The sequence below is a fragment of the Dermacentor variabilis genome, chromosome 6, assembly GCF_050947875.1.
Source record: "Dermacentor variabilis isolate Ectoservices chromosome 6, ASM5094787v1, whole genome shotgun sequence".
Lineage (NCBI taxonomy): Eukaryota > Metazoa > Arthropoda > Arachnida > Ixodida > Ixodidae > Dermacentor > Dermacentor variabilis.
In genome coordinates, this window is record NC_134573.1 from 143,587,993 (window position 1) to 143,604,077 (window position 16,085).

At 50.5% G+C, this 16,085-nt stretch overlaps 1 protein-coding gene across 1 annotated transcript in view; it reads left to right on the forward strand.

The window, feature by feature from the left end:
• The first annotated feature begins 1,233 nt into the window (after positions 1 to 1,233).
• LOC142586313 (chitinase-3-like protein 2) overlaps positions 1,234 to 16,085 on the forward strand; it is a 39,412-nt gene continuing 24,560 nt past the window's right edge. Inside the window, exons 1-5 of the mRNA XM_075697558.1 lie at positions 1,234 to 1,268; positions 1,345 to 1,631; positions 4,880 to 5,238; positions 13,940 to 14,176; positions 15,536 to 15,919. Of these exons, the coding sequence (XP_075553673.1) occupies positions 1,234 to 1,268; positions 1,345 to 1,631; positions 4,880 to 5,238; positions 13,940 to 14,176; positions 15,536 to 15,919 (1,302 nt within the window). The remainder of the gene's footprint in view (positions 1,269 to 1,344; positions 1,632 to 4,879; positions 5,239 to 13,939; positions 14,177 to 15,535; positions 15,920 to 16,085) is intronic.

Below are 16,085 nucleotides of genomic sequence, written 5' to 3' on the forward strand. Positions count from 1 at the left end.
TGCTCTGAATGCTGCTTTCTCTACTGCTTACTATTGTCTTGCCGCAAACTAACCCGGCAGCAACGACAACCACAATTACCAGCTCTGTTTCTGACACTAACAAAAAGCCTGGCAAAGCTCAGAAGAAGAAAGTCCCGCACTCACCAAACCTCGCAGCCAAGAGTCCAGCGCAGTCGTTCCGCTGCAGGCAACCAGTCCTCACACAGGGCTCGTTGCACTGCTCCCGGATCGTCGTTGAGCTGCTCAGCATACAGTCAACTGCATCTCTTCGCTGCTGGCCTCCGTTGTCGCGATCTCACCGCTGGCAGACAGTTGTTTGAAGTCGGAGGCGATCTCACCGCTGGCAACCAGATGTTTGGATCTGACTGCTGGTACGATCTGTTGGGAACTCGGCGCTGACGCCCGTGGTTGTACCTGGGTCGCAAGCCCCAAGGGTAGCGTTGGCCTGGCGGCCTGGGGTACAACGGGAAGCATCCGAAGGTCCCGGCAAAGCATGAGTCGACTGGTAACAACGAAACAACTTGTTTATTTTAACATCGCAAAGAGTTGGCGGTCAGGTTTGACCGTAGTAGAGAGACGGGAGAGCACTTCACTCAACAGAAGAAATCGGAGCCCTCCCTTTGGCGTCCGGGGCAGCTGTTTTTATACTCTCGCAGTTGAGGGCAAGAAGGAACCCCTCAAAAGACGAGCACGTGAATGTACAATGGGCTAATGGTGACGCACACTGTCGTAGCGATGCCGTAGCACCATGTCGAGCACGATCTCGTAGCACCCTGTCGTGGCGCTGCCGGTCGGGCACAATGACTGTAATGAGACGATGGTCCCTGCTTTGGCATCGCCTGTTTCGGGCATAATGACTGGAACGAGATCCCTGCTTTGGCATCGCCTGTTTCGGGCACAATGACTGGAATGAGATCCCTGCTTTGGCATCGCCTGTTTCGGGCACAATGACTGGAATGCGAGGATGATCCCTAGGCGGTCGCATCGCCGCAGTCGCGCCTGGAAACACCTGGCGATGAGTGTTGCGGCGACGACGATCGGGCCAAAATGTCTGCCGCCCCGCCGCAGTCGCGCCGGCAAAACCACGTGTCGCAGGCGAAACGCAACACGATGATGGCGCATTTGTGTTGGAGCTCATGACCGAGCTTGCGTGCATCACTTGCCACCGTGGACCACGTCGGTTGCCCCTACATCCACTGGTTGTGTCCACTTTATGTCCGCTACCGGTCAATCATGCGAGGCAGCAGCCAGCAGGCAGCAGCTGAAAAGTTGGGCTAAGAGGGAAAAAAATAAAGGTTCGCTTTAATGTATCCATTCTCTCATTCGTACCCTCTCCTCTCACAGACTTCCTGGCCAATCACCCGCAGTGGGTGAGCTCCATGGTTTAAGGAGAAAGCAAGCCAGCAAGCGAGAGGCGGCCAAGGTTGAGGAAGAGGAAGAAGCACAAGGACAGCAGGCAGCCGCCGCCGCTGCCGCCGCCGCCGCCACCACGGCGTCGTCCGAGGAGCAGCTGCTGCGTCGTCGACGCCACCTTCGGGTGCGAGTCGACGACCATGTCCTGAGGACCTCGTTGCTCTACATATGCGGTTCCTGTCTGATACTCATCATTGTCTTCCTGACGCTGCTGCCCGGTCAGTGCCAATTACGCTGCTTGATGCGTTCATGTCTCGGACGCAGCTTTACGTATTGCTTCGCTTCAGAATGGCAACCAGAAGTTCATTAGAGGTTTCAGTAAGGTTACAAGTTACTCAGTATACAGAAAGAGGTCCCGTGGTCAAGCACATAGGTTTCGCTTTTGATTTCAATCGGTCCTTTTGACAAAAGAGTGTATGCAAAGATGGAGAACCGGGCCAGTTGGAATGTAGCCATGATAACAACGCGGAGTGAAAAACAACAAGGAAAAGTAAAGACGGGACGAGCGCGATCCAGCCTTTCTTCGTTGTTGTTTACGGTGCACTGAACACCACGAACCTTTTGGCAAGTTGACACCGTCGTAAAAGCTGTGCACACTTATTCGCGTCTTTTGTATCCACCACCACCATTACGCCGCGTGAAAAAATAAATGAGAGACGAGAACAACACCCTTTGTCGCGTAGCAGAGCTCGTCCATTTACGTTATTCAATGTTAGGTCAAGATTGCAGCGGCAAGTGCTCCTCAAAGGGACCGTGTATTTCCTTATCGTTTTCTAAGGCGAAGCTTTCTTTGCGTGTTATCCCGACTCTCCAGGCGGTGATGCTGTGGTCTTGATCGCGCGCGCCGCTGGGTTTCCTGCAACACTACCAGATGGCGCTCGCCTCCGCGCATCCGTGCCGGCGCCACCGCAGCAGCGTTTCACAGTTTGTGTGTACGGCACGTGCTGTGCTTGCTTTCCTGTGCGACGAAAATGCAGGTGCTGGGCTGTGGATGTCGGGTGCTGGGCTGTGATAGTGCAAACATTACAATCGTCCATGGCCTGAAGAGAGCGCTTGTATAGCTGGCGTTTCAACAGCGTGCTGGCCACGTAAGCACAAGCAGCACGTAAAGACGGGCCAGCAAAATGGCTACAAAGCGCGCACCATCGCCTCCTCTAGGAGGGGATGCGTGCACTAAGCGTCGAGGACGCCCAGGCACGGGAGAAGCGTCGTGCGGAACAGGAGCGTCATCGCTATGCAGCGAAACGCGGTGCATATACCGGGAATGTATGTGTACAATGTATACATAACATTATAATAATCAGTCGAATTACGTACGGCCCCATAATTCAATCAAAGTTTAACGCTTCTGCCACGACGCGATATGTCCTGTGAGGCAATGATAATGCTCAACCCTCTCAGAGATTATGAAAAATGGCGCACGTCTCAAGCAAACACGTCTCCCCGTGTGTTTCGTGGACTATACGCAGACGAACAGCAGCGGTGGACGCAAGGTAATGTTTAACGTCGGCTAACCACGCTCGTATTGCACTAAACGCACAAGAAATTACACATTCGCCGCCAGCATCCCCGCTAATCATCGTCAATCAAACAGCAAACAAAGGTTCGCTTATATCGATTCCCACAGTGCGTGGGATCCGCCAATTTTTTCTTATAGGTGCAATAGATCACATATTCTTCATATGATAGAAAATAATGTTTATACTGTACTTTAGCGTATATAGCACACTGAACACTATACTCGCTGTCATAAGTAGCGAATCGTCTACGGAGCTAGAATCATGAAGAAAAAAATTATAAGGAGTAGAAGGAAGGGTCACGTGACAAGTATGAAGCGTAATGATAGCAAAATGTATAAAGGAAGGCTCGTTCGATATCGGCTCAAGCCAATTGATAAGCGAGCGGCGATTTCTGTGCGCTCCGCGCCTCGACGACAGTGTAGGAGAAGAGTATAGCGCTAGTGCGTGATGCGGGCCGATCGCAACGCGGGCGTTATTGAAAGCCACCGCGAACCATACAATGCCCGGAAACGCCCGGCAACCATGTGTAGTGCCTAGTCCCCGAAAATCAACGCGCAGATGGTACTCGAAAGAAAGGCAGAACGATACAAAGGGCAGGCGTGAAAAGTTGCCATGTCGAGGACACACACACACACACTATGTATGTATGTATGTATGTATGTATGTATGTATGTATGTATGTATGTATGTATGTATGTATGTACGTACGTACGTATGTATGTATGTACGTACGTACGTACGTACGTATGTATGTATGTATGTATGTATGTACGTACGTATGTATGTGTGTGTGTATTTATGTATGTATGTGTGCGTGTATTTATGTATATGCGTGTGCGTGTGTGTGCGTGTGCGCGTGTATGTGCGTGTATTTATGTATGTGCGTGTGCGTGTGTATGTGCGTGTGCGTGTGTATGTGCGTGTGCGCGTGTATGTGCGTGTGCGCGTGTATGTGCGTGCGCGTGCGTGTGTGTGCGTAGATGGTTGACGTCATCCTTCATATCTTATACATTCGCCACAGGTTTAATAATAATAATATTTGGGGTTTTACGTGCCAAAACCACTTTCTGATTATGAGGCACGCCGTAGTGGAGGACTCCGGAAATTTTGACCACCTGGGGTTCTTTAACGTGCACCTAAATCTAAGCACACGGGTGTTTTCGCATTTCGCCCCCATCGAAATGCGGCCGCCGTGGCCGGGATTCGATCCCGCGACCTCGTGCTCAGCAGCCCAACACCATAGCCACTGAGCAACCACGGCGGGTCGCCACAGGTTTCGCGAGATTCTGGCCACAGTAAACACATGCTGAGCATTGCGTAAACAGGAGAGCCAGGTATACACGACTCTGCTATGGCGAAACCGGATTGCCGATTTTCGCTGAAGTTTCGCACCATTCCCATTTTGCAGCTTTAATTTAGCAACACCTTTGTGATCATTGCTTCCTTTGCCGTTCGAAACAAAGCTGAGTCTGTGTCATCTATGGCGACGCCGCTAAAAAAAACCAGGTGTCCTTAGCGATCGCCTAGAGACGCGAAGGCGAAAGCCTGGTAAAGCCTACTTTAGTTCCCCTTCATCCTCCTTGGTCTACCTTGATCGAGCTTAATCCACCATAATGCTCCTTAATACACATTAGCCCTACCTAATCCACCCTAATCCAATAACTGATCAATCATTAATTAACTTTGCTAATCATTAATCATGTCTCATACACGGCTGCACATGCTTTGGTTCGCTTCTGGCTTTCCTTGGGTCAGTTGATATTTTCTGTACCTCACAACGCGACCTTGAAACACGATATTTAAGGCTTTCGCCTAAAAAAAAAAGAACAATTTAGATTACGCCGCAACGAAACAGCAGTGCCATCTGACACAGCCAGCTACGTTAAAAAAAGACGTCTCCACCGCGTCAACTCTTTTTTTCTTTCCCTCGTTCCCGCGCTCCGCAGGGGCCCTGATCAACTACCTGCGGCGCATCAACTTCCTCAAGGACGTGGTGGCCTCGGACATCGAGATGGACAGCGAAGTGGCGTTCCTGGCGTCAGCGCGCGGCGGCCGCGCCGCGGTCCTGGACAGCGGGAGCCCGGCCGTGTTCTGCCACCTGAACCTGAGCGCCTTCGCGAGGCCCGGCAATTATCGGTACACGGTGCACGACGTGCCGGCCAACGTGTGCACGCACGTGGTGTTCCCGCTGCACGCCCTAGAGGACTGGTTCGACGACATGCTGAACTACGACGCCTACCAGCGCGCCCAGCACCCGAGCCTGTACACGAGCATGGAGTACCTGAAGAAGAGGAAGGCCCTGCAGGTATGTGGCCAAATAAAACGTTTTCCTCTTTATACGCTCCCCCTGCGGTGTGGGAAGAAAATTATTGTTTAGAGCACCTGTGACGTGTCACCGCAATTTGAAGAGCAAGTGCGAAGAAGGAAAGGCTGGTTCGTTATAGCTTTACAGAACGGGCGCCAATGAGAAGGGAAGCGCAGTCCAGGATGACCGGAGAACGGGGTGGTGTGCCGAAATTAGGAAATTTTCGAGCCCGAGGATGGAATCGGTTGAACACGAGATCGGGGTACAGTTGGAGATTCCTGGCAGATACCTTCGTCCTGCAGTGGACATTATTGTTGTTATTATGTCGTAATTAGAGGCTGAAAACCACGCAGCGAGCGAGTGAACGAGAAATCATAGACGTAATTGAACAGACAAGGAGACAGGGTTATGTAATAGAGAGCCAATGAGTGCAGCCTATATTCTAGCGGAGATAAGAGGAAGATATGAAGCTGGGCATTGTCTGATGTGTAGAACAGATAACCAGTGGCCTGTTACAGTGATTATAGTGTTACAGGGAAGGGGAACTAGGTACAGGGGAAGAATTAGGTAACAAGATGAAATCGGGAAGCTTGCAGGCATAGTACATAGTCGGTTGACTACAGGCAGGAGTGATTGGAGACTTCTTGAAGACGCCTTGCGATGGTCATAAAACTCCTCCCAAATAAGACTGATGATCAACGATCTCCAAACCGTTTCAAGATTTCTACAAGGCTGAGATCACCTCGAGCAGTGATAGGCCTCAAAACCAAAATCACAACAGGTTTCTCTGAGGTAATCGCTTGTCCTTGGGGCAGCTTTAGGGAGAGTAAAACTACGGGCCTTTTACCGAAGATCGTGGTGTACCGTGGCTATCGTACGTCTGCGATGAGCAAAGCCACAAAAGCGATTCTGCATTGCTTGAGATGCACCGGCTTGTGAGACAGCTTTTAACGAACTCAGCCATTAACGCGCCGTTGCGCATGCGTACGTGCATAATGCGAGCTGTCTCTTCCTTCTCACATTTCAGCCGCCTTTCATTTTTACGCAGTGCAGGGTAGCCAATCGGACTCAACCTAATCAACCTTTCTGCCTTTCCTTATAACTTCTCTCTCTACCTCTCAGAGGTAAATAATTTATAGCTAGTCAATCACTAGTATGTGAATAACCAGTTAATCAGCTGGCGTCGCACATTTACCGATGTGTGAGGGCGTCGCAACGTACCCGGCGCATAAATGGCCAGTGCGTCTACACAGCTGTGTTTTTCAAGAGAAGTGATTCTTGCTCTCGCAAATTGGGTGAGTGACGCGACGCGTGCGCCATAAAGGTGCTGTGGTGTTACGACTTTGAGGTGGTCCCGTAGCGCTCGTCACCCGTTTCGTGACAGAGCGTTGGTAGCGAAGACTCCGAGTCAGGCGTCGGTGAGAATAACAAAAGGGACTTTATACACTATATACAGGTCATTATACAGGACATGAAGGGATCGGCACTGGGGCCGAGAGCTCACAGCAAACGCGACTGTTCTCGCACGGCGACGTCCGGCGAAAGCGCGTGACACATCTCACTCCAGTCGAGAGCGGCACTCTGCTCCCGGTGGGTCGGCGGATCCGGTTTTCCAGGCGGCGCGCTGTGGCTTATAAGCCCCCAGAAACCATTGTCACTCAAACGGCCCAATACAAAGTGAGCACTCGACGGTCGTCGGAGGGGTCCCAACCAGCGATCACGCTCGCCACCCCGTTCAAAACTGGCGGGCGCGGTGACCTCCAGGGAAGGGGATGTACGGCGCCGGGCTGTCTGGCACTTGGCGACACGTTTGAACATGTTGCCCGCCGATGCTTCTCCGGAGGACACCACTGCCTGACGGCTCAGCATCTTGGCTTGTCAAGGGAGAATTAGGGCGCTGTGCCTTTCGGCGCAGCCCCGGGTTTGTCCAAAGGGCGCTCGCAGGAAAATTCTCCATCTTGCAGATTCGGAATCCGGGCTTGTGGTAATGGCACAACAGCATCCCCGCCCTCAGATAAGGCGCCGGGAAGACGAGCTGCCTCCACGTGGCTCGGATGCCAGGCGCGCACGTTCGTCAGGCTCGTCCAAGTTTACGTCCAGTGTCGGGACGCCAGGTCACTTCACGTGCCCAGGTCCCACTCGCCAGGACAGGAGCTCGGCTCACCGTGTTGTCGCCAAGGCACCTCAACCAGCTCCGCTCGGGTCGTTCCTAAGCCCTTGCTTCTCGCCACTGGTCCCGGTTGGTCGTTCTGCAGCTTGCAAAACCGACCGGCAAAAGGCAACACCCAACACGAACAAGTGCCCTCTGTCTCCCGTCAAACACCAGACAAGGCTATAATCCAAATCAACCTAACTGAATTGCTATCCCCCCTTTTTGCTCCCGCTGCAACAAGAGGCAGGTGTACGATCTAGTATACAAGGCTCAAAACAACCCTTTTTCAAATGAACAACACACCAAAAGATCAGGAACAATTAATAATCAGCAATAACAATGACAAATAGAATGGTCCCCTTGAAATCACTTGGACCGAAAACATACTACTGAGGAAGCAAATGAGGTCATTCATTTTTCCCGGCGATATTTTCGCGGAATCCGAAGCTGCTTATATTTGTGACCCTGCTTATCCGTGTAGCGGCGGTACAATAAGCCAGATTCCTTGCCAAATGAAACCCACTTTTTTTCCACTCCCCGTTTGACGCTCTTCCTCAGATCGGCTAGTGAACAGTCTTCCTGTTGCTCGCGAATCAGAGTTTCTCTTTCAACTGCCGCCTGCTCCTGCCAGCTGGCGGAAACCGGAGCGAGTGTGGAGCCCGCGTCGCCTAATTGCGGCGTCGCGTCTATATCGCGGCTAGCACTGCACGCGTCACTCCCACTCACTTCCAGGACCCGCTCGCCTACGCCAGCCTCCGAGCTCTGCCTCTCCCGTGACTGCTCGCCACTCAGGTTACCTTGATCAGTCCGGGTGCCGCACCGCCTTTCGCTCACCGACGCAAAGTCAAGTTCCCTCGACAGCGGGCGCGCTTTGGATCGCGTGAGGGCCATGTACGCCACGTCGGCAAAGAATGATTTGCCCTGATCCTTCAGCAGCTGCTCCGAGCTATTTGAGAAGAGGTAGGAAAAGTGCTCCGGGAGGGCGGCAGACACAGCGGCTTCAGTGTTAAGTTTCCCAAACGCTCCTTCAATGCTAACCGTTGCGATCGGTAAACTGACACTGTCCTCCTCGGCCACTTGCCGTATCCTAGCGCACTCTCCCGTAAAATCACTCGAGGAGACGAAGGACGGGTGGACCACGTCCATAGTTGCTGCAGAGTCCCTAAGTGCTCGGCACTTCTTACCGTTTACTTTAGTTTCCTGCACATAGGGCTCCAATAGTCGTATGTTCTTGTGCGTTTCCTGTATCGTTGCAAAAGCAATTTTCTCTTGGCAGTCCGCAGCGATGTGCCCTTGCTGTTTGCAATTGTAACAGGTTAACGGTTTCCGTTCTTCACAATAACGCGTCGCATCGTTTCGCTGTTTTGTTGCAAAAGCAATTTTCTCTGGGCAGTTTGCAGCGATGTGCCCTTGCTTTTTGCAATTGTAACAAGTTAACGGCTTCCGTTTTTCGGGCTTCCCGGAAAACCCATCTCTCCTATCTGCTTTTTCTACGCGCACTGCCTTGCTGTGCAAGCTGCGGCGGGTGTAATACTCTTCCGCTAACTCTGCTGCCTTGTTTAGCTTAACCTCTTTTAGCCTATCTTGCAGCCAGAGCCGGACATCCTCATCAATGCAACGGTAGAACTGCTCCAACGCGATGCATTCGACGATTTTGTCGCGGTCGTCGTAAACCTCTTCGCCCTTCAGCCATTCCACCAAGTCGGCTTTTAGACGAAACGCGAAGTCAACATTCGACTCCTTGCCCTTTTTTGCATACCGGAACCTCTGCCGGAAAGCTTCGGGCGACAATTTGTACTTCCGCAGTAGCGCTTCCTTCACATCACTGTAGCTCTCAAACGCCTCTTTCGATAAGCAAGTTATTACGTCTGATGCCTCCCCAGGAAGCAAGGCTAACAGATTCTGTGCCCAGAGGGATCGCTCAATGCTATTTCGTTCGCACACGTGCTCAAATTTCACGAGGTATTTGGCCATATCCTCTCCGACGACAAAGGGTGGAAGTTGATCGCGTATTCTTGGAACGTTAGAAGTGAGACTAGGCGCCGGCGAGCTGTTTCGAGTCTCCAACTCTTTCATTTTAAGCTCGTGCTCGCGACGTTCCCTTTCTGCCTGCAACTCCCGACGTTCCTTTTCTGCCTGCAACTCCCGACGTTCCTTTTCTGCCTGCAACTCCCGACGTTCCTTTTCTGCCTGCCACTCCCGACGTTCCTTTTCTTTCCTTTCCTCCTCGCAACGTTCCTTCTCCTCCCTTTCCCGACGTTCATTGATACCCGCCAAGGCCTCTGCGGCTTCCTCAGCCGTTACGTCCCCAGTCCTCATGACCTCAAGGATCGCATTCTTTCTTTTGGTTGAGCCCAACTCAATGCCCAACTCCTCACAAATTTCGAGAAGTTCCTTCACCTTGTACTTCTCCATCGTTCACACTGTCCTCCTGCTGTTTACCCTTTTTGAATATACCTGCCGTACGCTACTATAATGCTACTAGTAAGACATATGCAAGTATTTCACACACTGCCCTGTTTACCCCCTCAGCATCCCCTGGTTTTCAAAACACTCTTACTAGGCTTGAAACACACAAGGTTATCACAATGCAATACCAAATCCTTCCCTAAGCTACTATAACCTGTGTCAGAGAAAGTCTGGTGTTTGAGGTAAACTTCAGGCACTCACCGCGCCGAGGTAGCTGATGCCGGTCAATCCCACCGCTGCCACCACTGTTACGACTTTGAGGTGGTCCCGTAGCGCTCGTCACCCGTTTCGTGACAGAGCGTTGGTAGCGAAGACTCCGAGTCAGGCGTCGGTGAGAATAACAAAAGGGACTTTATACACTATATACAGGTCATTATACAGGACATGAAGGGATCGGCACTGGGGCCGAGAGCTCACAGCAAACGCGACTGTTCTCGCACGGCGACGTCCGGCGAAAGCGCGTGACACATCTCACTCCAGTCGAGAGCGGCACTCTGCTCCCGGTGGGTCGGCGGATCCGGTTTTCCAGGCGGCGCGCTGTGGCTTATAAGCCCCCAGAAACCATTGTCACTCAAACGGCCCAATACAAAGTGAGCACTCGACGGTCGTCGGAGGGGTCCCAACCAGCGATCACGCTCGCCACCCCGTTCAAAACTGGCGGGCGCGGTGACCTCCAGGGAAGGGGATGTACGGCGCCGGGCTGTCTGGCACTTGGCGACACGTTTGAACATGTTGCCCGCCGATGCTTCTCCGGAGGACACCACTGCCTGACGGCTCAGCATCTTGGCTTGTCAAGGGAGAATTAGGGCGCTGTGCCTTTCGGCGCAGCCCCGGGTTTGTCCAAAGGGCGCTCGCAGGAAAATTCTCCATCTTGCAGATTCGGAATCCGGGCTTGTGGTAATGGCACAACAGTGGCCAGGTTGCAGGATGTATCTGTAGAATCAAGCTTAGCAACGCGCTACAGCATCGAGGCATGCACTGACTACAGACTTGTGCCCGCATAGCTCTCTCTAAAGGATCGCTACGTCAGTTCTGCTAGCATGCAGCGCGTGCCAGGCGAGGGTACTCAAAGTTGGAGCGTGTCGAAAGGCTATATTTTCGAACTACTCCACCAAAGTCTCTGAGCAGATCAGGTCGAGGCTCGGACTCGGGCAAATAGAAGTTCACGCACAGAATACGCACGTGTAGCCGTGATTGGACCGACTGGGGCGGAACTCGGGCCGACCTTTTAATAAGATCGGCCGGCACGGTTTTAAAATGATGTTCGGTGTCCCAGACTCGCCGGTACATTCTTGGGTCTGAGAAACAGAGGCACACTCATAGGAACATTCCTGATATACTATGTGACGTTCTTTTGTCGTAAAAAAAAATTGCTCGTTAGAAAGACTTGTTTGTTACAGCCATGGTAGCAAGCGGACAACAAAGCCAGAGAGGGGGCATTGGGAAAATCGACTGTTAATTTCAGTTATATAGAAATAGTGGAAAGCGGAAATGAAATTGGAAGAAAAAATAACTTGCAGCAGGTGGTTTCCCACGCGTGTTGCACTAGATGCACGCGAGGCCCTAACATTGATGCATGCATATTGCGTGTCTCTCTCGTGGCCGATGCACGCGGGCGCTCCGACGAAGACGAACGCTCTGTGGCTCTCGAGCTGTCGGCTGAACCGGCTAGCGCTGCATTTATCCTTTGCAAATACACCTTGCAAATAGTCTCCAGTTCTTATTCCTTCGTTCGCGTAACAATATTAAGCAATCTTCGGCGCCATCCTTCCGTCTATTTTGTTAGGTATTTCTCTATGTTTACTACAGCTACACAGCTCTGGGAATGTTAACCAGTGCGACTCTCGGCCAAGACGGCGGCCATGACGGCGGCCGTTAGAGTGCATGCAAGAGTTGATCTTGAAGTCCCCTTCACAAATGCGTGATTGCGTTCGTGTGGGCTGCTTCGCGCAGCGCTGCATGCGTAGCCGAAGAACAAATCAAATGAGCGCGGACACGAATGACTCCCAGACTGCTTGCGGAAAACCCCCCATGTTTGCCGACCGAAAGTGTAACTTTCTCGAAAGTCCGACCTCACGAAGCTGTGGCCTCAACTTCGATTTGATCCCAACCGCATAAAGTGTGAGGTAACGTTGGCAAGGCTAGATATTTTGCGAGTGACGTCGACAATTTTGACCTCAACCTCATCTGTGAGTCTGTGGTCGCGTGAGGTCTCATCAAAGACTATTAACCTCGTCAGATGAAGCTGAGGATCAGTATGGCCATCAAGTAATGTTGAAGGCCGAGCCCTGTGAGGTCTTTCACCAACCTTTGCTGCTGGCAGCACGGTTTATTCATTGGTCTCGGTTTGGCTCAGTGATGTCAAGTTTCCAGGTTAGAGATGGCCGCGGCTGTTCAGGAGCGCATTTGTTCGTAATTTTTAGATGAGTCCGCGCTGTACCTTGTAGACTTTTTTGTCTGTAAAGATGTTTGCCTCTTAGAAATACGTCCACATTTAGGTATAGATTACCGAAGCCATAAGTCGTTACAAAGCATGCTTCGCAGCCGAAACATTATACTTGCGAAACGTTTCATGAAAAATTGCACTTACTCAGCTGCGTCACAGCTGTAAGCCTTCTGCATCAGCGGCATCAGAACACACTTACAACGGTTTATACACAGAAAACAAAGATAAGTTATATTTTGCATATAGTTTCCGGTCTCGAACTCAAGAAGTTAGGTTAAACTTTATCTTCCGACCACGGTGTAAGAATATTCTTACACCGTCCTTCCGACCGATACCTCAACAATGAGGTTGACATTCAGCTTTACGAATAAGATTAAATACTCATCGCAACCTCAATACTGAGGTTGAGATGAGCTCAAGGTGAGGTCGTTGTTAGCCGTTGAAAGCTGAAATGAGGTCTCATCAAAGACTATTAACCTCGTCAGATGAAGTTGAGGATCAGTATGGCCATCAAGTAATGTTGAAGGCCGAGCCCTGTGAGGTCTTTCACCAACCTTTGCTGCTGGCAGCACGGTTTATTCATTGGTCTCGGTTTGGCACAACAATGTGTGCGGATGACACGCTTAAGAGTAGCTTGTTAGCGCGATTTCTTTACATTCGGCGTAAAGAAATCCTAGTTGCCTGCGAATAAGAATTATTGAAGCTGAGTTAAAAACTAATAGAATAGAGACAGCAGCGAATCTAATTAAAAATTATTTGAATTGTTTTTGAGTAATATATAGCCTTTTAAACGCCACTATTAAACAATTTTCACACATTGGTATTCTCAGAAATAAATTGCTTCTGTCATTAGGCTGCACACAATAAAGCACAGAGTTAAGCACAGAGTTAATAAAGCACAGTTAGGAGCAACTAAGCAGTTTGTTGTTCGCAAACTCGAAGCTCTTCAGAGCATACGCGGTCATGCATTGTCATACAAAGCATACAAAGACAGCCTTGTTATCCTATCTAATATCTTTGTACACCTTCGCGACGAAATAAAAAATTCGTGCCGTCTGCTGCATATGCAAATATTGCCAGCAGTGCCCACAGCCGATGCTGTGTCTGCACAATATTTTTTCTTATACGAGTGTTCTTGTTGAGTCGGGAAAGTCTGGCTGTCTGAGCGGCGCAGCGTATCCTACAGTACGTTATGTCCATCCGTACATAGGACAAAAAGTTATCGCATTTCTTGCTTAAATTTCGTGTTTCATCGTGTATAGTCGACGACGCATATTATTCGAAAGGCATTCGAGAAATATATATATATATATATATATATATATATATATATATATATATATATATATATATATATATATATATATATATATATATATATATATATATATATTTGGATTTTAGGAATGGTTGCTGTTCGATGTGAGGACCAAATCGAATGAGACAAATAATCGACTCCATATTCGAAATTTTCGAATATTCGCACACCTCTAAAAGAACGGGGAATGACGTCCGTGATGTCAAGTACTCGACCACGCCCCCTCCTTCCCCAAAAAGGAATGAATGAAATAAAGAAAGAAAAAAAAAAAGAAAGCTCGGCGAGAACGGCGTTCTGCGTCGCACCCGTCCGGCAGGTGCTCGTGTACGTAGACGCCGAGCAGGACCACCACGGGCGCCGCCACCTACTCGACTGGATCGGCAGCGACCCGAACAGCGAAATGCCCGCCATGGTGTTCGCGCGAAACCTGGTCAAGTGGCTGCTCTCGAACCAGCTGCACGGCCTAGTGGTCGAGGGCATGTTCCCCGCGCCGGAGCCTCAACGCGGTGTGATGGTCCGGCTGCTCAAGAAGATGCACACGCTCTTCAAGCAGGTACGCGCGGGGTAACACCGGGGGGGGGATCCACTTTTTCGAGTTTCTCAAAAGATTCGTGATTTTTCTTTTAAGGTTCCTACTTTGACAAAATAATCGCATTGGATTGCCGCGACCGCAGTGATAAGTAGTCGGATTTCTCCGACCGTTACGGACCTCCCTGCAAAGAAGCACTTCCGTCCAGAACGGTGGCACAAGCTCGCTTTTCTAGCGATGCCCCGACGTTGCAGCTAGCGAGTGTGGTTATTATTCGCTTCACTTACATTGAAGCGCAAAATTATTTATTTATTCATTCATTTATTTATGTATTTATTTGTTTGCTTATTTATGTATTTATTTATTTATTTCTCTGTTGATTTATCTATTTATTTATTTTGACTGCGGTCTTTCGTCAAGGTTTTAGCAGGGTGGATGAACAAAAGGACTCGGTGAGGGCATGCTTGGTGCGCATTTGCAATAGTTAGTGAGCGAAAAAAAAAAATCCGAGCAAGCATGATGAGAAAGAAACGGACAGGGATGGCAGTTGTTACCCGTCAATTTCTTTTCTATCTCAGAGCGGTTGCGTTTTTCATTAACTATGTGAGCTGGATAAACAAGTTTCTGTTACACGATACAGAGAGGCACGGAACCGTGAGGAAAATAACGCGAGAAAAATGCTATGCCGCTCAACAAGTACAGCGCGCTGGCAATTACAAGGCATGTCACAACGTTTGCGAGATTTGCGCTCGCCAAGAGGCAAAAAAAAAAAAAAAAGAAAAGAAAGGAACAGCAGGTGCGCGCGAGTCTTCGAGGCCATGGTCACAACGCTGGTTCGCTGGGTAACGCCGGCGTGGCACCTCGATACGAGATGAGACCAACGGGTAAGCATAAGGACTAGATAGACTTAGTTTGACATTTACCTTACGTTGTGCTCGCATCAACTCTGGTTCGATGGTGTGGTGGCATGCACACAGGAGTTCAGCAGGGCAGGTAATGTGTGTGTGCTTACAACGCTCGTGCCGGAAGCGGAAGCCACAACGCTGCCCTCTCCATGGCTTCCGGCAGAGTCAATGAACAAGCGAATGAAAAAAAGAAAACGCGACACGAATACATGAAAGTAGAGGGTCCGCGGGTGGGGAGGAACAGGTAAGCTCTGACAATGAAACGCAAAAACGCAAATAATTCAGAAATATCGTACAGTCGTGCAACATTGCAACCTCCCTGTATACAGATATACCGTACACGTCGATCTTGACATCGTTCGCGTCGATTTTGCTTGACCACGCCTTTTTCTTTTATTTGTTGCTATTCGAAGTTCACCTGTCTACAGGCCCTGATTTGTGTTCACCCCCGCTTTCGACCGGCCCCGATTACGCTCAGGCCAACCTGATTCTCGTGGCGGTGGTGGAGGAGTATTCCGCACTGACGCACCAGAGGGCGTTCGGCAAGCGGCTGAAGCCGTTCGTCGACTTCCTTGTCATCCGGAACCGGAAGCAGCACGAGGCGTTCTTCCACCAGGTTTTGGAAGGCCTTCCGGACGCGCCCGCTGACGCCGACGACGTCACCCCGGAGGCCGGCCTGCCGCTGGAGACGGTCCGCCAGGCGATCCTCTCCGGGCTGCCCCGTAAGCAGCTGCTCGTCTCGCTCGAGATGGACACGGCCACACTGCGGGTCGAGTCGAACAAGACGTTGCCCGGACTCGAGGGGCCACTGACCAATACGCCAGGACTGCTGGCATACTTCGAGGTGTGCACCCTGTTCAAGGTGAGGCGAAATTGATTGATTGATTGAAATATCGGCAGATATATATATGGATAGATTGAGTGGTTGAGTGATTCGTTGATTGACTGATTCAGTCTTCGAAATGTGCACCTATTCAAGGTGACGCGAAAGGGTTTCATTGATTGACTGATGGATTGGCTTATCGATA